The sequence below is a fragment of the Cornus florida genome, unplaced genomic scaffold (genome assembly GCF_030987335.1).
Source record: "Cornus florida cultivar Cherokee Brave unplaced genomic scaffold, ASM3098733v1 CherokeeBrave_3.0.0_Hap2_Chr07, whole genome shotgun sequence".
Taxonomy (NCBI): domain Eukaryota; kingdom Viridiplantae; phylum Streptophyta; class Magnoliopsida; order Cornales; family Cornaceae; genus Cornus; species Cornus florida.
Genome location: NW_026775577.1, coordinates 78,257,338 through 78,280,033, shown reverse-complemented (window position 1 = coordinate 78,280,033; position 22,696 = coordinate 78,257,338). Strand labels below are relative to the sequence as shown.

General features: G+C 40.3%; 1 protein-coding gene across 2 annotated transcripts in view; it reads right to left on the bottom strand.

Moving 5' to 3' along the window:
* Positions 1-733: 733 nt before the first annotated feature.
* Positions 734-22,696, bottom strand: part of LOC132267327 (O-fucosyltransferase 38) — a 37,078-nt gene continuing 15,115 nt past the window's right edge. The window contains exons 4-11 of one of the 2 annotated variants that reach the window (XM_059768473.1): positions 5,155-5,243; positions 4,847-5,024; positions 4,251-4,379; positions 3,703-3,839; positions 2,752-2,965; positions 2,467-2,651; positions 1,379-1,474; positions 734-1,157 (exon numbers count right to left, since the gene is read on the bottom strand). In XM_059768473.1, the coding sequence (XP_059624456.1) occupies positions 1,028-1,157; positions 1,379-1,474; positions 2,467-2,651; positions 2,752-2,965; positions 3,703-3,839; positions 4,251-4,379; positions 4,847-5,024; positions 5,155-5,243 (1,158 nt within the window). In that variant the 3' untranslated portion in view covers positions 734-1,027. The remainder of the gene's footprint in view (positions 1,158-1,378; positions 1,475-2,466; positions 2,652-2,751; positions 2,966-3,702; positions 3,840-4,250; positions 4,380-4,846; positions 5,025-5,154; positions 5,244-22,696) is intronic. The other variant, XM_059768474.1, reaches the window with a different exon arrangement.

The following is a 22,696-nucleotide window of genomic DNA, read 5'->3' as shown; positions in this document are numbered from 1 at the left end:
AAATTGTGGAAGGCTACATATTGAATTGGGCACGACTGGGGAGTCTTGCCATTACGGTTATCACCAAAGCCAAGCCTTTGCCTTTGTGCACAAATATATATATATATATATATATATATATATATATATATATATATATATATATTTGTGCACACTCTCTCACACACACGTCTCCAATGAGGCTTTAATTGGTACTCACACACATGCCTTCACTAAAGCTTGAACTCCTGACCTCCCTTCGAAAAATAAGGGTCTTATACCTCTTATACCGCTGGATTACTGGCCCTACCAATGTCTTCTACCACACCTCTAGGATTTGAACCCAACCAAGAGTTGTAAGAAAAACGCATTAAGGAATAGTAACCAAGAGTAGTAAGAATCCTTATAGACATGCAGTGAAGGGTTTGGTAAATCTTCCTTCCATGAGCATTCTGTATTTATATATTTGAAGTTAAATACTTGCAATAGTAAGAATCCTTATGAAGAAAATGCGGAAATAGCCAAATAAATTATTGGATGTGTGCTAGTTTTAAGTGGTCGGAAGTTTAAAGATATCAAATTTCTGTAAAGAGAAACCCAAAAGGGAGTGTATAGAGCTTAACATTAAGAATGGTCAAAGTGGAGAAATATCCTTCACTCTTACCAATTGCACCTCACGTGGACTTATCTTTAAAGGTGCTATTATCAGGCCCACAAACTGACTAAAACAACCATTAACACAAATAACGTATGATGTTGTTAACAATCAGTTCATGTCCTCCTCCATTGAATTCACTGGTCATACACATATAAAAACATATCACCATCCATCTTAGAGGTGTACAAACTAGAAGGATTTTTGTACTCGGAACAAAAAAAGTTCCCAATAAAGGATAGCTTTACAAGTTACGAATAAAATTAGCAAAAACAATAATATTATATATATATATATTACAAAGAAAAAACATAGAGCTAGTCTAGAATTGGAAACGGTTATATGATATGGAAATTGAAGGAAATCTCAAGCTGATGTTGTGAATCCGTCATCTTAAGGTGCTTTGTGAACATTACATATACATTCTGGGTGTGGGTTCTGATAAAAGGATTCTTCAGTCCTCAATCGTGCTCGGCCTTTGATACCTGGAAGGGGGCCTCCCCTTTTCCTTGGAGCTCCTTGCCTGCAAGTGCAATCTGTTAAAGCTGCTTCTTGATATAGGGTCCTTGATGTTGTTTCAGTAATATGGGCACTTCAAACAATTTAAGCACTTAAAAGTTTCATAATTCTTTTCTTTTTCTTTTTCTTTTTTCGGTAAAAATGGTAAGCTTGATTAAAAAAAAATGTTTTTTCATTATGTTCTCTACAGAAATTTCAACCAAATAAAAATTGCAAACATATTACCTTTTCTTATGCAACTGCATCACAAGATATGACAAAGATGATCCTTCTTTAAGCAATCCAATTTCCAGCTTATCAAATATTTCAACTAGACCTTTCCTGCAAATAATTTTACAGAAAGGCATAAGAGAGAGGAAGAAGAAAATCAGAAGAAATAAATATATCACACGAAACAGTTTTGTCCATTATGGTCCCTTTAGGCAGGCAGTGCATTACAACACCGCAGATAAATTGGCACCATCAGGCAACATGCTATAGTCTCAACATAGTAGGAAAAAAGCCCAAGTTTCAAGGAAATGCAATTACTTCAAACTAAAGTGGTATAGGCAAATATTAAAGGTTTAACAATGGAAAAATATTTGGGGACAAACAGAGATATAGAGCAAGAGTGCAAGACATCCAATTCTTTGGAGTACTTAGATATTGGGGTGGAAATTTTTTCAACCACTTTTGTACAGGTAATAAGGTAAACCATGTATCACCATAGGTTTGCAGTTTAAAAACTACAGATGTATCACATATATTTCCCAAGGAATTACTTTTGTTGCAACAAATGAAGTCCAAGGGAAAAAGGAAAAATGCCTATCCCTGGCAGTGACTTCCATGCAAGTAAAACTCTTGAATGTAGCAAAGATTGGTAACTTATTGGTTGATTTGAAGGAAAAGTTAAATAATTGCTATCAGGATTCAGGAAGCCCTACAAAACACATTCCATTGATGTTGCGTTTGGAAACATTGAATCAGCGCTTTGGGTTTGGAAATGGAGGAAATTCAGTTCAGTGTTCGAACTAAATTTCATCCAATTCTAAATCCAAGGCACCGATCCGGTGCTCCCAAACATAACATGAAGGTTTTCTCAAGGGTATACTGGAAAGACCAACTTCCTATTAGAAAATTCCATCTTGGGCATGAATGACATGAAACCAAGGGAACAGAAGTTTCAGGTCAAAAAGGCCAGGACTTGAAATATCAAGTATAAAAGCTAACCACGAGATCAATCCAATTGTATTGTCAGCTAGCCCGATCATTAGGCTGTCCAACTTTCACCTTAAAAGAATACAGAAAAGATCATCTTTAAATCAACTGCATACCTGTCTGGAGTGATTGTCTTCCTGTGACCTAAGAATCTGCGGTGCCCTTCAACAGCTCTTGCCATGTTACCTGAGTATGAGGGAATGAATACGTCACTCTCAATAGAGATGATATAATCAAGTGCTGCAGTTTGAGAAGCATGTTTGATGAATGTTTTCAGTTCTTCTTTGGTCGCCAATGATTCCTGTTACCAATCAAAAACCCAGTTTACAGTTGTACACAGTTTGTGGTACTAAACTATTTTGATTTTTGCCAATGCAAGTAAGATGCAAGTGTTGACAAACCTTGGAAACCACATTTGGAAAGCGTGACGTGAGCTCTGAGAGGTGAGTGTTACCACCATAAATTTCCCCAGCTGCAATATAAATTAATGTTGATGGAGGATAACCAAGAGCCTGAAGAAATATTCCCACCTCCTTGGGCGTCAGCGGACAAAAGCCTTCAATTCTCTGTTCCGTTGAGTTTATTTTCTTCATTTTCCAGTGGCTTGTGCTCTCCCTATTGAGAGAGAGAGAGAGAGAGAGAGAGAGAGAGAGAGAGTGAGATAAGTCATCGATCTACACACTATGCCATCAAAATTAGAAGTACAGCAACAGAAGAATGCTTGACTCAGGATTAGAGGGCTGGAATAAGCCAATTTTCTCTCCCCACTATGGATGGTCCTAATTATCTGATCTACTGCATTTTTTAAACGATTGCACCATACAGTTAATAATACAAATGAATATCATATGATTCATATCTAACATATCAGAAATAACTCTTGCAAAAGAAAACAAAAATTATCATCATCGTTGCCTTTATCCCATATGGATGGGTCGGCCACATGTATTCTCTTTTTCCATTCTGAATTCAATTATATTGAAACATCTAACATTCAGACTTGTTCAAAGAAATATAATAATAGTATGAAGACGATTTGAGAATTTATATATATATATATATATATATATATATATATATATATATATATATTGAAATTTCAATGTCCTATGTCAATCTCATTCAGTAAGCAAAATTCATAATGAAGTCCACAATCCAAAAAAACTTGCTAATTCTTGAAAGGATGCTTAAACTGCTCATTGATCGAGTCATGCATAGTCGCTTCAAAGGGAACTAGTGAATAACAATTATTGCAGAAATTTGGGCTCCCCATATCACCTAGACATCTATGTTTGTACATATGCATGAATGTCTGCTGTCTGTATTAAGTATATTGTTGGACAGACTTTCACCTCATTATTCTCAACTCATCAGATTCCGCATCAGTAAGACCATAAGTACAGCCAGTGAAAGACAGCATGTCTTTTTCATATCTCAGATGAAGAGCAATGTATCTTCCTCCACGTGATCTCAGCCTCTCCACCAGCTTCTGTGGTGTCAGCGTCATGTATTCTCAGAACCTAATTTAAAAAGAATCCCCATAGGAGACTTCTCAAATGCATCCGAATGAAACCAAATATGGAAAGAAAAAAAGTCATATGCATCATGTTACGGAAAAAAGAAATGTGGATACAGTAGGTTTTTAAACCCTAATGTAATTGGAAATTTTTGATGTCCCATTTTAGCGCTACAAAATTTTATGCATATCAAATTTTTGATCCGTCATAACTTCCATTTTTTTAAATGTTCCAGCAAAAAAAATCATCAATACTACAAAAACTATAACAACTTCAGTAGTTTCACTTAATTGCAAATGGAACAAGAATCTATTCCCAAACTAGAATCTACAATACTAATTATGGTATCAGGTAATTGATTATGAAGAAATGGTAGTTCAAACCTTTCCCAGGTTCTCAATTGGAGGAGAAAAACGGAGAGCATGATATAGAGCACGGCATCTCAATCTTTGGATATCAAGAGGGAGATCATTGTTTGCAAGCCGAGAATCTGATTTTGCAACATGAATTACCTGAATAAATCGCCCCTCTAGTTCAAAATCAAACTTAGCAATCAAAGACAAAATGATCGATGGTTTAAGCTCAAAAAGCTATTTCCGGCAAATTAATAGCAACAAAGACTAATTATATTACTAATTTAGTAGGTGTAGTAACATCATAATGAAAGGTGCTTCCTCAGAAACCTACTGATTCATTTATCTTAAATATCATTCAAAGAAACTTCCTTTGTTGAATGAACTGGAATTTGGGGGGAGAGAGATGATGTGGTGTTTCAACTACCGTTTACAATATTTTGGCAATGTATTCATGAACTCATTCTTCCTTTGTTCATCTTTCTTCATGAACATCATTATATTTTGGGGAGGGGGCAGCAAGCAGTTACCAGTAGTGACTCTATTCTAGTTGAAGGATTGGAACATAAAATGGCTCTTGATGACATAATCTAAACAGATGATGCACAAAACATAAAATAACAAACCTGATAGTCACTCCATAATTTTGTCATCTCCTCGTAGTAGCTCAAACCAGACCAAGAAGTGAAGTGCTTCCGGGCACGAGGAACAGATTCCAACTCCTTAGGAAGCTCACTGATTACCTTCACATCTCCTTCTAAGGTTGAGATAAAATGATGTTCATCAAATATATCTGAAAATGCACTGCACAAGTCCATTGAAATAGAAAGCGTAAGTAGGCACTCTAGAAAACTGAGTATATTTTAACAATCCATACATGAGAAGTAATTGCACATGAGAGAATAGCAGTCGTAGCATATTATTCCAAGATGACCTTGAATCTTGCCAGAATGAGCGTTTATCCAGTTGAGGTATTACTAATGTTGCATTCATTATGCGTGCCACAGCCACCATATCAGATATCTATTGGCAAAACAAGGATAGCGGATTTCAGTTATCAATAAAATAAGATAATATTAAAATAAATTGAGTAGCCGGATAAAAAAATCCTACATAGTCAAATACTTGCAATGACGAGTAAAAGAACTCTTATGCTCTCACAAAAGTGTGCCTTTCTACATGCACATATGTGAATCCAAGCATGCATGTGGCATGCAAAAAATATTTTCCAATTTCAAAGAAACATCCAAATGCCCTATCATGAATAAGAAAATCTTAGCCTTTTTGTTTTCTTTTAACTTAAAATACAATAAGAATTCCAGAGGCTAACGATATGAGATATGGACACGACTTGATATAGACATGGTGAACTGATAAATACAGTTCCAGCGAGGGCAGAATGATAAATGCATAATTATTAAGATATATACATATCTATGTAAAAATTTAGGATAAATTACACCGACACCCCTTGAGGTTCGGTCATATTTCAACTAGATGATGATTTTGGTTTAACTTTCACTCACACCCCAATTTACTTTTTGGCCTCTAACACATGTGAATTGACCTTTTTACCCTCATTTTTTTAATACTAATCTTAAATGACAAAAATGCCCATATATATATATATATATATATTTAGAATTTGGAAGGCACTGTGACACCTCGAACCCTGTAAAAAAAGCTTTAGCTGAATGAGTTTGCCGGGCATCTCAGAGGTGTTCATTCAGCATCGCAAAATGGAAGTGATCTGAGAAATCGGAAAGCTCACCTCCAAAGTTTCCTGAACATATCATTATCAAAGAAAGGGGTTAGCAGAGGAGTTTCAAATAAATGGGTCAAAGTCACCGACATTAGCCAACAGAGTGAGTGGTGAGGGAAGCAGAGGCTGATATATATATATATGGGTATTGCTAAAGCAGAGGTTGTCCGCTGTAGACCCAGAAGTTCAGAAGACCAAACACTCACAACTCTCTCTTCCTCCGTTTACCAAATCAGTGCTCCATTGAAGACCAACCGACGGCTCCGATGGCAATGGTGGATCGCCGAAAGCGATGGATTCGCCGGTGTGTGGCGGTGAAGAAAAATTTTGAGTTGTCGAGATGGTCTCTGCATTCTGATTCGGCAAAGACGAGGTGATTCTGCAATTCTGATCCGAAATTGCTTTGTCGTGGCGGCGATGAATTCTCCGGCGAAGATGATGCGATGGTTGAGAATCCCACCGCATTGTCACAGAAAGGTTGCCTCGAGACCAGAGAAGTTGACGGCGACAACCACAAGGGAGCCAATAGTGGTGATGAATCATTCACCAAAGTGACAACGGAGTAATGAGCTTTGGCGGCAACGCTACGATCCCGATGGCAACAGAGACAACGTCGGTGGTGAACAATGTTTGGTGGAGATTCACCCCAGCGAGGATTGCAGAGGAGATTAAAAACCCCTATCAAGCATGGAAACTATGTTGCGATTCGGTGAGAGGTGGGTCTTATGATGAGAACCTCTCCCGGCTGTGAACAACTTTGGGTCTTGGGTTTGGCTTGATGTTCGATTTTTCTGCAACTAATATGTTGGTGGTGAGGGCAATGGAGCGGTGACAGTGGTGTTCAAGTGCACAAATAAGTGGCATTTTCACCGGACTGAAAATTCTAATAAAAAAAATGAAGTGACCCTCCATCTATTTCGAATTCTTTCTAACTTCCAAGCTACTTAACTCAACTCAATGTCTATGTCATTTTCACCTTCCCTTTCAAAGGTTCACTCACCACCTCACAGGCACAGTTCGGGACTATAAAAGAAGAAGCAAAGAGGCCGACGAAGCTCTTAACCATTCTCATGTATGGATTGGGGCTTCGAGCGGTGATGGAGAAGGATATGGGTCTACAGGTTACAGAGAGAAAGGATATGGGTTTGTAGGCAAGTCCATGTTGGAGGAGAGAAAAGATGGTTATGTGTAAATTATTTTGCTTACATTGGTGCATGTTGGGATAGTTTGGTCACAAAAATAGTCAACATGAGGTCAAAGGGTAGTATAGTCATTTAACACCTCAAAAATACCAAAAATTGACATGTGGGGTGCAAGTAAAATGTAACTAATTCAAATATAAGTGAAATTTAAAACCAAAATGTTAATCTAGCTGAAATATGACCCAACCTCGGGGCGGCCGCGGCGCCCGGGGGGGGGGGGGGGGGGTTGTGGCCCAAAAATTTAAGATAATAATTGTTTTTAAGGTTATATGGAAAATTCCTTTTCAATCGACAATCAACTAAATGACCACTCATGGGGCTGTGGGTCTCACAATGACTACTTATGTTATATATATCGTGACTAACTTTCCGTTTGAGTAAAATGTGACAAAAGGAAGCAAAATCCGTTGGCCGACCCATCATCTGATACAGCTCCACTCTACAGGAAAAACTAGATCACCCCTAGGACGCCTTATAAAAAAACTTATAACTAACATGCTGTGAGTTCTGTTACATGGATTTTTTTATAAGTAAAATATTCATTAAAGAGTGCTCAAAAAGGAAGTGCACTCATATACAACTGCACAAAAGACAAAACCACTAAGCTCTCAAGCTATCCACAAAATTTACAAAGTTTTCCCATAGGTTTACAATGCTACCCTTTGACCCAAAATAAATAGAGAACTCAAGATGGAGTGTTTTAACACCCAAATAGAAGCTTCCTTCCATCAAAGGATGTCCTAATCCTCTCCCACCACAAACCCCAAACCCCAAACCTATCTTTAGCTATCAATAACTCTTGTTAATTGCAAGGCGAAGACTTTAGCTATTAGCTATTAGCAAATGTTACCCAGCAACGTACTAGTCTAAAATCCTTTAGTTCTATAGCACCACCCTTCTTAGGGATATGAGAAATGAAGAGGGCGTTGAATCTCGCCTCAAACCGATCATCTATATTACCTGGACTCACCATTGAAGCCCAAAGTGTCTGTTTTGACACGACACAACACCGATGCGCCAGACACTCTCTACAATCTATCGAAAAAAGCTACAAGTGAAGAAGCTTTGCGGAGGACTCTACTCGCTTGGTGTTCTGTTTGCTGTAAAAAATCTCGATCTGAAAATGGAGATTTTTAGAGGTTGAAGATGTTTGGATTTTCACGTGCTGGCTTCCAGGACTTTTTACCGACCAAAGAGTGGCTTTCATGTCCTTTTCTGATTTATAACACATGGCTTGATCAAATTTTTAGAAGGTTGTGATGTTTACACGTTGACATTATTTATGAGTTGTCTACCACTTACCTTGGTCTACTTTACCTTTTCAACTTCTACAATTAATTATTCATTCTGGAACCTGTTATGACAAACGCAATGAACCCAAGTCGAATCAAGAATCACGACAGAAAAGTAAACACGCCACACAAAAGATTTATACGTGGTTCGGCAATAGCCTACGTCCACGGTTGGGATCCAGCGAAAGTTTGCACTATATATCAAATCGGATATTACAAGTTTTCTGTACAAATTTCAGAGACTCTCTCTTTCAGCCCTCCAAACCCTAAGCGCCCTTATATATTGGGCTACAAGAGATTAATTAGGGTCCACAAACCATGAGCAACAAAGGGGTAAAAAAAATTTCCTCGAGGCTCAAAGCTCAACCAACGGGTCGTTGGATTATAAGCGGGTCGCAACACGACCCAGAACCAAATTCAAGCCACAATATCACGGAACCATTACCTCAAGCTTTATAATTGAAGTCTTCTGCTTTAATTGGAAAACGTGCATGGAAGACATCCATTTATCATATATCCCTACAACTTCTTATTTGATTCAATCTCTTCAAATTCTTTTAATACTCCAAGTAAATATTAACAAATACAATACATCAATTTCTTATTACAGAAGAAAAAAAAAAAAAAAAAAAAACATAGATATGACAAAATCACAAGTCGACTTTTTTTTCGTTTTTTTGTGTTAGAAAGTATATAAATATAATATTTCGTATAATGCAAAAGAAATTACAGAAGAATGTAATAGATAATTACATGCAAATTAGTCATTTTCAAGTCAAAAAGCAAATTGATACAATAACTAAGAAAAAAGGATGCATAAAAATCAATAAGTATAAAAATTAAACTTGTTCTAATAAAATTGAAATTCAAATGATCCATTCTTGCATTTGTAGCTGTTCCATTTAGAACCTCATATACATGTTTTCTAATACAAGTTTCAGGAATTGCTATAAACTTAAGTATGATGATAGACTTGGATTATTTAATAATTTTACTTACATTTGTATACGAATTGTAAATTATTTTAATTAATACTTTGTATAGTGCCAAGTACATGTGTTCAATTTTTGGACATTTTGTGTCCCCGTGTCCTATAATTTCATAGAAAGATGAATCCAACCCATGGATACACACCCGTGTCTGCAGTATCTGAGTCTAGGTAAATAGGCTATTATGTCCATGGAAGAAGCTAATAGTGGAAATCACCTCTTTCCTAAACCAGCCTCCCAAAATTCTGTTGGAAAAATGCCATGGTGACACCGTATGACCCCAAAGCCTCATCTCCATTGCAACTCTTCAAGACAACTACCATCTCTTCCTCCTCAAATGGTCTTTCCAACCAAGCTCTATCTTCTTCAAAGATGTTTGCAAACTCCAACCCATTGAGCAAGGGGGGTCTTTAATGAAAACTCTTCAAATACAATGTAATTCCTCTTCTAAAATCATCCTCCTTAGTCAACAACTCACCGCCAATAGGAATTCTTCGGATATGATTACCCCCTCCGATGGGCATTTGCCAACCGATGGAAGAATTTCGTATTCCTATCCCCTTCCTTGAGCCACAAGGCCCTATACTTTTGACGCCAAGAGATCTCCGAAATAGCAATCTCAGCAAGCTCCGCCTTGTACCCCTCCCTTCTATGTATTTCCACTTTATCCAACCCCACCACCCCTTCACTACGATCCAACTCTGAAACCTCCATTATAAGCCCTATTGATAGAGAACAGTGGCTGCAGCCTTTTAAAGTGTATAAAAGGTGTGGCAAGGAGGGTTCTAAGGCTCAAGCCTTAATTTGGCCCATGCTAGATGATGAGAGGTCCACTTGGAGACTTGCCTAATTATGGCGTTTGGTCAAATTGCATAATTGTGGTAACTTGCATCAATTATGATCAAATTGCATCAGTTAAGATTAATTACTTTTATTATGCCTAGAGTCAAATATTGATCACCCCAATTATGGGTAATGCTAGACTCAAATATGAATTACCTCAATTATGGGGTGATTACCTTTATTATGCTATAGAGTCAAGTATTGATTACCTCAATTATGGGGTAATCTAGGGATCATGAGTTGCACTCACATAATGCTATAAAAGGGGTAGAATGTAATCTTGGTGACTTGGCGATAGAGCGTTTCGAGAGAGAAGTTGGCTGGGTGGAAAAAGCAATATCTTTCGAAGAGAGGGAAAGTTACTTTGGTGAAGAGTACTTTGTCCTGGCTTCCAACTTATTTTCTTTCGCTTTTCCAGATCCCCTCCTCTATTGTCGGAAAACTTGAGATGCTTCAACGAAACTTCCTCTAGGAGGCAGGGGGGAGGAGTTTAAATTTCATCTTGTCCGGTGAGTGCAGGTCTGCAGGCCCTTTAAGTTGGGCAGTCTTGGGATTAGGAGGTTGGCCCCTTTCAACAGAGCGCTCCTAGGCAAGTGGTTATGGAGATTCAGTAGCGAAAGACATAGGTTATGGAGGAAGGTTGTTTCATGTCGTTTTGGAGAAGAGAGGGGGATGGTCATCTAGGCCAGTCAAATCTGCTGTCGACGTGGGGGTGTGAAAAAATCCATTGGGAAGAGGGATGAGATGAGTTCTCTAAGCATGTTAGATTTAGAGTTCAGGAAGGAAAGGACGTCCGGTTTTGAGAGGATACTTGGTGCGAGGATCGCCCATTGTCTTGTTTGTTCCCAATGTTGTTCAGGATTGTTGTTGATAGACATGCTTTGGTAGCTGACTGTTATCGACTCAATAGCGGTAGGTTCTCTTGGGATGTGCAGTTCCGACGATCCTTTCAGGATTGGGAGTTGGACAACGTCACTGGCTTACTGGACCTTTTGTATAGACAGGAGGTGGATGGTACTAGTTCGGATTCCTTGACTTGGGTGCCTTCTTCGCAGGGGACTTTTCAGGTCCGTTCTTTTTTATTCTGCCTCTCCGGGTCTCACGGTTCCAATTTCCCGTGAAAAACGGTTTGGCAATCGAATGCTCCTCTTAGGGTGGCCTTTTTTGTTTGGACTGCAACTTGGGGCAAGATTTTAAGACAATTTGAGAAAGAGAACACAAATCATAGTCAACCGATGTTGTTTGTGTAAGAATGATCGACAGTTTGTATATCACCTTCTTTTGCATTGTCCCGTGGCTCATGACTGCTGGAGTCTTATTTTGGTTGCATTGTCCCGTGGCTCATGACTGCTGGAGTCTTATTTTGGTTCTGTTTGGCGTCCAATGGGTTATGCCTCGGACTTCAAAGGATTTAATTAACGTATGGAGGGGCAAAAGGGTGGGGGCTCATGCTCATGACTATTAGAGGGCGACGCCCCTTTGTGTTTGGTGGAGTCTTTGGAAAGAGCGGAATATAAAATCTTTTGATGGGGAGGAATCCTCCATTGGGGCGTTAAAGTTTTCTATTATTTGTTCTCTTTTAAATTGGGTTATAGGGAGAAATTGTCTATCTTTAGATGAAATCGTGGACTTTTTGGATTCTTTGGGTCCATAAGACTCCCTTTTTTTTATTTCGGTATTTGTATAGCTCTTGGGACGCATTCCCCTTTTGAAAGCTTTCTAATATAATTTTACTTATCAAAAAAAAAAAAAAATTTCTCAAATCCTTTATCTCTACTAACACATCTTGAACCATAATATGTTTCTCTGACTTCCAGCCAAAATTCTTATTTGTTTTCAACTATTTGAGGTTGTTCTTATCCTACGTCAGTTTTTGGTATCAGAGCCTGAGTTGACATCATGTTGACACAATCAGAAATGAAAGATCGCGTGGTAATCAACAAGATGAGCTGCTATTTCAGATTGTAGAACGGCTTAATGGGTTGAATGATCGATTCAATGAGTTAGAAGCTCGAATGTGTCAGCCTAATTACAATTTTGCTGCCGTTGAACAAGGAACTGCATCTAGTACAAATGATGGCAAAGATGGAGAGCAACAACAGCCTTTAAACACACAGCAAAGGTGTAATGAGAGGGCTGATCTGCCACCACATCCAATGTTTCGGTTTCCTAGAAATCCATTAGGAGTGACTTATCATGAGCCACATGATACTGCTAGGGATATTACGAAGAAAATTAATATAGAGGTGCCAAATTTTGAAGGTAAGGATGTGGAAGACCCGCGGCAAACACTTGCAAGATTCAAGGCTGGTCTAAGGTCTGATATCAGAAGGGAATTGCTTCACCAGTCATTATATGGTGTCGAACATGCTTTTCAGGTTGCACTAGACATGGAGGAGTACTAGAGTTATCAAACGGCTCGAAGATCTGGATATCAAACCTGGGAGGCAGAACCTAAGAAGCCCAGTGATAGAAATTGCAGCACACAGACAGCAGCAACACAGCAAAATGGTGGTAATGCTGGATCAAAACTGTCCTTTCCTAACATGGCTGATCCTAAAGGAAAGAGTATAATTGTCAGCGAGGGTAATGGGAGGGATAGCAAGTGCTTCAAATGTGGAGAAACAAGTCACATGGCATACCAGATCGTGATAAAGTTAAAGTGATTCTAGATTGGCCAATTCCCAGCACATTGCAGGAAACACGGAGTTTTCATGGGATAGCTTCATTCTATCGGCATTTCATTAGAAATTTCAGTACAATAATGGCCCCTATCACCAATTGTATGAAGAACAATCAGTTTGTTTGGACCAAGGCAGAAGCACAAGCTTTCGAAGAAGTGAAGAAAAGAATGAGTGCAGCTCCTATTTTATGCCTTTCAGACTCTCGAAAGTGTTTTAAGTACCATGTGATGCTTCACAGGTTGGAATTGGAGGCGTGCTTAGTCAAGAAGGCCATCTAGTTGCATATTTTAGTGCGAAACTTAATGAAGCAAAGCAAAGGTATTCCACTTATGACAGAATTTTATGTTGTGATTCTTTGTGTTGTACTCTGACCACGAGGCCTTCATAGATATTAACTCCCAAAAGAAGTTAAGCCACCAGCATGGGAAGTGGGTTTCATTCTTGCAAGAGTACTCATTCATCATCAAACATAAAGCTGGTGTTGAGAATAAAGCAGCCAATGCACTTGGCCGAGTTGTTCATATTCTTGCTTCTATGGTTATCCAAGTTCTTGGTTTTGATATGCTTAAACGAGACTACTTATCTTGCACGGACTTTAGTATCATACATACCGATTTGGTAGCTGGACAGCAGGGTACATATCCTGATTATTCAGTGTATGAAGGTTATCTCTTCAAAGGAACTCAACTTTGTTTGCCTAAGACGTCTCTTCGTGAACATGTGATATGGGAGTTGCATGCTGGTGAGGCAACAAGTCATTTTGGAAGAGATAAGACCATTGCCATGGTGGAAGATCATTTGTTTGGGCCAAGTTTGAAACGGGATGTGGCCAAAATTGTTGCTCATTGTAGAACTTGTCAAAATATCTAAGGGAAGAAAGATAAATACAGGTTTATTTACTCCGCTCCCTGTCCCTCATGAGCCGTGGCAAGATTTAAGCATGGACTTTGTTCTTGGGTTGCTAGAACAAGTCAAAGGCATGATGCTATATTTATTGTTGTGGATCATTTTTCAAAAATGGCACACTTCATTCCTTGTTCTAAGACATCCAATGCTGTCCACATTGCCAAACTCATTGCCAAACTTTTTTTTCAATAAGTTGTCCGGCTTCATGGATTGCCAAACACCATTGTTTCTGATCAAGATGCAAAGTTTATGATTTATTTTTGGCGCACATTATGGAAGATGATGAATACAAGGCTGAAGTTTTCTTCTTCTTTTCACCCATAAACTGATGGCCAAACAGAGGTTATTAATCGCAGCTTGGGTGACTAGCTTCGTTGTCTTGTTGGTGACCATATTACAAGTTGGGACCAGATTCTTCCTCTGGCAGAATTTGCGTACAACAGTTCTGTAAACAGATTCACAGGGCCCATCCCCTTTGAGATTGTGACGGGTTTATGTCCTCGGAATCCAATTGACTTGGTGCCTTTACCAATTGCGGCACGCCCTAGTGCTGAAGCTGATACTTTTAGTAAGCATATCGGAGATATCCATGCAGAAGTTCGAAGGAAGATTGCAATGAGCAATGAGAATTACAAAACACAAGCTGATTTGCTGAATTTGAGGACAGAGACATATTATGGTGCGAATAAGACCGGAACGCTATCCTAAAGGTGCTTACAAGAAACTTCACGCAAAGAGCGCTGGCCATATAAAGTTCTCAAGAAAATTAGCTCCACTGCTTACGTACTTGACCTACCAGAAGAGATGGGTATCAGTAAAGTCTTCATCATCGAAGATGATCTCACCTTGCATTCAGGCCATTTTGCTGATCCATTTCTTGATGATCCTATCACTCGCCTTCCGCCATCCCCACGTTTAAAGGAGGAAATAGAAGATATTGTTGATCACCAACTTGTTTCAACAAGAGTAGGCGGTTATCAAAAATTCCTCGTTAAGTGGAAAGGATGATCACTTTCTGATTGTACATGGATTAGCAATAGTAAGTTCCGACACCTAGCTCTGGACCTTTATGAACAATTTCATGCCTTTACCCGCCAGGGGGACTTGGCAGAGACCAGTGACAGCAACCTTTTAAAGTGTATAAAAGGCGTGGCAAGGAGGGTTCTAAGGCTCAATCCTTGATTTTGCACATTTTGGGTTTGGGTTTTTGTGGTGGGGCGGGGGTGGGGGGGTGGTTAGTTGCATAATTATGGTAATTTGCATCAATTATGATCAAATTGCATCCGTGAGTATTAATTATTTTTATTATGCTAGAGTCAAATATTGATTACCTCAATTATGAGGTAATCCTAGAGCAAATTTTGACTACCTCAACTATGGGGTGATTACTTTTATTATGCTATAGAGTAAAGTACTTTTCTTTTTTCTTTTTTTCCTTGGCAATAAAGAAAAAGCCAAAGAGGCTAATACAAACACCACCTTTCTGAAACAGTCCACAACAGCCCTACAGATCCCCATCCCCTACACTAAGACAAATCCAACCATAGAGAAACCATCATACATGGGGGAAGAACACACACAACAGCCACGAACAACCTAAGCTAGGCCTACCAATATACACAAAACGACCATAAACAAGCTCAGGCACTATACAAAAAAATCCCCAACTGAAGCCACAAAAAGAGGAGGAGGAGAAGGAGCCAAACCTTCAGCAAAATACACTACCACGCCCTCCAAACTTGGCAGCGCACACACCCAGCTTCACTGTTCCTCTGGAGGCCATGGGCGACTAACCCCCATAAGCCTCGCCATCTCCGTGGCAAACGAGTGAGAAAGAGACGAGTCGCTATGAAGAGAATCGCTGTTAAGAGTACCTCGTGGACTAGAAGGACGAGATTGTCGCCCAACACCTTCAAACGACTCCAATTGCATAGGTTAAATGCTCAACCCGGGGCTCACCGCAACGGCTTTCAATTTCTTCAACCTGTATTACGAGCTTCCTGGGATCCAGTATAAATAATTTGGCATCGTTTCCTTCCTTTGCGCGATGGAGATGAACTCTGACTTATAAAGATTTCTGGGTTTGATGTCGTCTTCCTACCTTTGGGAATTGCCAGTCCTTTATCTTTTGTCTGAGGAGAAACCAAAGGCATCCCATCTAGCCAGAGGTAAAATCTGGCCTAGTGCTTTTGAAGATTCAGGGTCACAGTGCATCCTATCCTGAAGATGGTTTGGAGTCACCTGAGGCGGATAAGAACTTTGCACAGATCTATGTCTTCTCCCTGCACTTCACCAATTGAACATTCACCCTTACCTGAACCCACCTCTTGGATTTGTGCCCCACCCACTACCGACAAAGCAAATAGGTCATTTGATTTTTGCATCTGCCCGACTGGGAAGTTGAGGATTATGCATAATTCAAGACGTGGACATCATCTCTGGCGATCGGAAAGAAGATGAACTGGATTTCTCAACAGACCGTCCATCACCCTCATCGGACTCCCTATCATCCACATACAACCAATTTTTTGCCATTACTGTCCAACAAAGCACCAGTCTCACCATTTTCCGGATTCCAAATATCCTTTCCAAGGTAACCCTCCACCCCTAACCAAGAGCCATACTCAGAATTCTCTGGGTTATATGCGTTGCCAGCAAAAGGACAAGTTTTCCAGTTATGGCCAATGACACCACACGCATAACAAATTGATGGCAATTTTTCATATCGAACCTGAGCCCAAAACTCCATACCATTTGGGCGGTTGAGGACATTACGGCGAAGAGGTTGAGATATGTCCAATTCCACCTTTAATCGAAGAACTCTACTACCAGCAGTCACTTTCCCGCAACCTTTCGACATACTTTTATCCCGTAATTCCACTTTCAAGCAGCGACCAGACTTGCTGGCAATACATTGACCCACTTTCTAGGATAAAAAGATCAGTGTACACATCTAAGACTTGAATCCAGAAGGGAGAAAACAGAAACTATGCATCAGAAAAATCCATACCTTCCTCCCATTCAAGTATGACCAGCAGATGATGATCAAACAGCCAAGGACATCCACTGGTAATCCTTTGACGGATGTGGAACTCTGGGATGATCAACTGGAAAATATTCTGACCTTAACAAACCTCAAAAAAATTTGGCGTAATCTCCAATTGACGCTCTTTAGGCCACACAGTTTATTAAACATTTTTCCAAACATATGCTTGGTGGCTCCTGCTAGCGTTATACATTTGGTGGCCCAAATCTTCCTAAACAGTCTGGTTGTACAAATATGGATACTTTGAGCGGTGTCTTCAACGGAGAGTTGGATCGGTTCTCTCTCTGCAGGTGCAAGGGTCATGCCCTGAAACACATATCTACTATTTGTGTATTCATATGACAGGATATTTTTTGGCTAGTAAATAAAGATTGAAAATGAGCAAAAAATGACGTAGAACAGCTCGCTCACGATTATCTAAGCATACAGGATCATCGCAAATCAGGGAAGCTGAAAAGGTAAGGAGAATAGAAGGGAAAAAAAAAAACAAATAAGAAAAAGTCAAAAGGAGATTTGGTGTAATTGCCAATAATAGAAGATATTATTCTCCATTGCAAGATTTAAGGCGGATTCTACTCCATCAAATCTCAGATTTCCCCTTTAATATTATTTCACGCATGCTTTCTTTTTTCTTTCTTTTTTTTGACTTGCCTATATAAAGGCAAGAGATGCAAGCCTATAGACATTATCATTATCAATATAATTTCAGTCTCTCTCTTGTAAGTGTGTTCTTTGTGAGAATCAAGGGTTTAAACCTGTTCTTTATCGTTTCCGCTACGTTAGTTGGTATCAGAGCAAAGTTTCGAATCCAAGATTCGCCTTCGTTTTCGATGGCCGGTTCACGTGATGGAGTAGCTCTTTTGAGGGCTGAGATTACTGAGTTCCAGACCAACATTAATCGAACCTTGCTTGATATGCATGAAATTCTGCGTCAAGTATTGGCGAGATGGACAATGGTAGAACTTAACCGCGAGAACAACAGGCTGCCCAACGACGGTGATCATGGACGTCCTACTGGTAATTGCAACCCAAACTCACTGAATAGGCAACCAGCCTATAAGGAAAATGTCGGTTTTGGTAACAACCGAGCTGTACAGGTGTTTGGAGATAATCGAGGTTGATGGGAAATTGATGATTCCAGGGATTTTCGTATGAAGATTGACCTACCCACCTTTCAAAGTCATCTTCGTATTGAAGAATTCTTGGGTTGGATTAGTGAAGTTGAACGTTTCTTTGACTATATGAAAATCCAGGAGGAGAAGCAAGTCAAACTCATGGCCTATAAGTTGAAAGGCGGCGCATCAGCATGGTGGGATCAAGTGCAAACTACCCATGCACGTGAGGGTAAGGATCCGATACGTACATGGGTTAAGATGAAGAAGTTGATGAAATCTCGATTTTTACCCCCTGATTACGAACAGGTTCTTTATCAGAAATATCAGTCCTGCACGCAGAGAAGTAGAACAATTGTTGAATATGCTGAAGAATTTTATCGGTTGTCATCCCGTATCAACCTGGTGGAACCCGAATTTAGCATGATGCCCGTTTCAAAGGCGGGTTACGATGGGATATTAAAGAGAAAGTGGTGCTCCAACAGCTATTCAGACTGTCTGAGATTGTCACAGTGGCAAAGAGAGCAGAATCATTACTGGAAAAGTCGAAGAATCGGTCTCGTGGTTTATATAATAGCCCACGTCCTACACATGACATGGGTAAACAGACCGCGGTAGACCCTGTTCCAATGACATGGCGAGCCATTGGAGATGGTCTAACAAAGGCCAAATCCACAGCACCCATAGGCCCTACTAGAAGGGGAGCCCTAGCTGTGAGAGAAAATTCCTATGCACACCCAAGTATGGGCAAGTGTTTTCGATGTGGAGAACCTGACCATAAATCCAACAATTGCCCCAAGCGACTGATAGTAAATCTGGTCGAGCATAAGGAAGGCGAGGGTGAGGAAGGTGAGTTCACCTTTGAAGAAGACGAGGTGACTGAAGGAGACAATGGCGAGTTGTTGTCCCACTCTTTAGTGGTGAGGAGGTTGATGTTCACGCCAAAGAAGGAGCACCCGCAGCATCATATTGTGTTCCGTACATGTTGCATTGTCAACCATTAGGTTTGTGACGTTATTATTGATAGCAGTAATAGTGAGAACATTGTTTCCTTAACAATGGTTCGAAAATTAGGGCTTAAAATAGAGAAACATCTCCATCCATATAAAATTGGATGGATCAAGAAAGGCTCATAAACGCGAGTGACTGAAACTTGCACTGTTCCATTCTCAATTGGGAAAGCATATGCAAAGGAGGTGCGTTGTGATGTAGTTGACATAGATGCATGCCATATGATATTGGGCAAACCATGGCAATTTGATGTCGATGCCACTCACCATAGTAGAGACAATGTGTGTATATTCTATACAAGAATGGTCAAAAGATTGTTTTGGGTCCGCTGAAAGAAGCCGAATTTCCCAAAGGGTTTGGGAAATTCAGTTATGTTGTTCAACAATCAAGAGTGAGGAATTTCCTGGCGAAGTAACAACTTCCCTTGAAATCTTTGTTGTTGTGTGCAAGGGGAAAGTAGTTGAACAAACTCCTTTTACAGTACCAGCAATAGTGCAGCCATTACTACAAGAGTTCAGTGAGTTGGTGCCGGAAGACTTGCCTGATAGTCTCCCTCCCATGAGGGATATTCAGCACCATATTGACTTGGTGCCTGGGGCAAGCCTGCCAAATCTACCACATTACCGGATGAGTCCCAACGAGAGTCAGATCTTACAAGAGCAAGTGGAAGAATTACTACATAAAGGGTTGATTCGGGAGAGCATGAGCCCATGTGCTGTGCCGGCCTTGCTAGTACGGAAGAAAGATGGCAGTTGGAGAATGTGCGTTGATAGTCGCGCAATTAACGGAATCACTGTCATGTACAGATTTACCATTCCACAGTCGGATGATATGCTAGTTATGTTGGCGGGATCAAAAGTCTTCACCAAAGTGGACCTCAAGAGTGGATACCATCAGATGATCCGCCCTGGGGATGAGTGGAAAACGGCGTTCAAGACAAAAGAAGAACTATACGAGTGGTTAGTCATGCCATTCAGATTATCCAATGCGCCAAGTACTTTCATGCGGTTTGATGAATCAGGTACTCAAACCATTTATTGGTCGATATGTAGTTGTTTATTTCGACGATATTCTGGTTTATAGTCAAACAGAGGCAAAACACCTTTTTCACTTGAGAGAGGTATTAACAACTTTGCAGAAGAATAATATATTCATTAATCTGAAGAAGTGTAGCTTTGTGACCCCAAGCCTAGTATTCATCGGCTATGTGGTTTATAGTGATGGCATTCGGGTAGATAAGGAGAAGGTGAGGGCATTCGGGAGTGGACTACGCCGAAGAATGTGGGAGAAGTACACAGTTTCCATGGCTTAGCCACGTTCTACCAAAGGTTCATCAAGAACTTCAGTAGTATTGTGGCTCCCATCATAAAATGCATGAAGAAAGGAAAATTCCAATGGGGAGAGGAAGCTGAGATGAGATTTGCCTTAATCAAGGAAAAACTGTCAACAGCCCCAATCTTAGTCCTTCCAGATTTTGAGAAGTTATTTCAGGTAGATTGTGATGCCTCAATAGTGGGAATCGGAGCAGTTCTATAACAAGAAATAAGGCCAGTAGCGTTTTACAGTGAAAAGCTGAGTGAAGCACGCAAGAAGTGGACTACCTATGAGTTGGAATTCTATGCGGTGGTGCAAGCTTTGCATACATGGGAGCATTATCTTACCCAGCGAGAGTTCGTGCTGAAATCCATTAACAATCAAAACAGCGGAATCGGATGCACGCGCGATGGGCAGCTTATATCCAGCTATTCACCTTCTCACTAAAACACAAGTCAGGCCAACAGAACAAAGTTGCAGATGCACTAAGTTGGGCTTTCTTAGAGACTATGAGGGCTGAAATCACAGGGTTCAAGTGCCTGAAGGAGTTATATGAGGCTGACGAAGATTTTGGCCAAGCCTAGGCAGCGTGTAAAACAAGCCAATCCTTTAAAGGGTTGCACATGCAGGAAGGATTTCCCTTTAATGGCAATCAGTTGCGTATTCCACAGAGTTCTTTACGAGAGCAAGTGGTTCGTGAATTGCATGAGGAGGATTAGGAGGACATTTGGGGCGTGATAAGACGTGAGAGCTGGTAGAAGAACGGTATTATTGGCCGCAACTCAAGCATGACGTGGAGAACCATGTGCGGCGGTGCTCAATCTGCCAAACTAATAAAGGCCAATCTCATAATACACCACTACCTATTCCAAATGCTCCATGGGAGGATTTATCCATGGATTTTGTTCTAGGGTTGCCGAGGATGCAGCGAGGAGCAGACTCTATTTTTGTGGTGGTCGATCAATTTTCCAAGATGTCCCATTTTATTGCATGCAAGAAGACGAACGATACAGTCCAAATGGCCAATCTGTTCTTTAAGGAGGTGGTTCGTTTACATGGGGTGCCAGAGTCCATTACCTCAGATCTAGACTGATGGCCGAACAGAGGTGGTGAATAAGACTTCGCTGTATTTCAGGAGAGAAACCAAATCAGTGGGATCTTGCTCTTGCCCAGTCAGAATTTGCTTACAATTGCATGGTTAACAGGTCCACTGGCAAATCCCCGTTTGCGGTTGTGTATTGCTGTCCTCCAAAAGTTGCTTTGGATTTGGTATCCTTATCGAAGTTTTCCAGGGAAGAGTGTTGTTGCAGAGAAAATGATTGAGCACATTAAGTCCATTCAGGAGTGTCAAGAAACATCTAGAGGAAACTTATGCCAAATACTTTTTTTTGATAAATAAGCAAATTCATTCAAAAAAACGTTCAGAAGGGGAACGTGTCCCATAAACAACAAAGGGAGACTAAGGTCCCAAAGAAGAAATAAAATCAATCATCTCCTCCGGTGAGGAGCAAAACCTACCTGAACTCCAAAAACATAAAGATGAAATAAAAGCTAACTTAAGAAAAGCAATCGATGATTCCTTTCCTTCAAAGGATCTATTATTCCGCTCCCTCCACAAAGAGCACCATAAACACAAGGGCGCCATCCTCCAAAACCCACGAGCATGACTTCCCACATAGCACACTCTCCAAGCCTCCATCAAACCTCTCATAGATTGAGGCATAACCCACAAAACCCTAAACATTCCTAGCAAAAGACACCAACAATCCAAAGCCACTGGACAATGCAACAAAAGATGATCCACCGATTCCCCATTGCACTTGCACATACAACACCAATTAACTGTGACATGTCTTCGCCGCCACAAATTTTCAAGCGTCAAAATCTTGCTCTACACCACTATCCAAGTAAAGAACACCACTTTGAGCGGCACCTTAGATCTCCCCACTGATTTCCACTGAAACATAATCCCTGTATTATCGAATAGGCATCGAAAATATGATCTCACTTCAAACATTCCCCGAGAAGTAGGTACCTAAACAAGCGAATCTCTATCCCTGCCACGGATCTCATGCCGATACAACCGATCTAGCAACCAACAAATGTCGTCCAACTCTCAATCCTGAAATGGTAGCACAAACCGCACATCCCAAGTAACCCTCCCGCTATCAAGCCGATAGCAATCAGCAACCGAAACATGCCTATTAATAGCAATCCAAACCAATCTGGGAAATGCACAAGCAAGAGTACAATCACCACACCAAAGATCCTCCCAAAACCGCACATCCCTACCCTCCTGAACTTTGAATCTGATG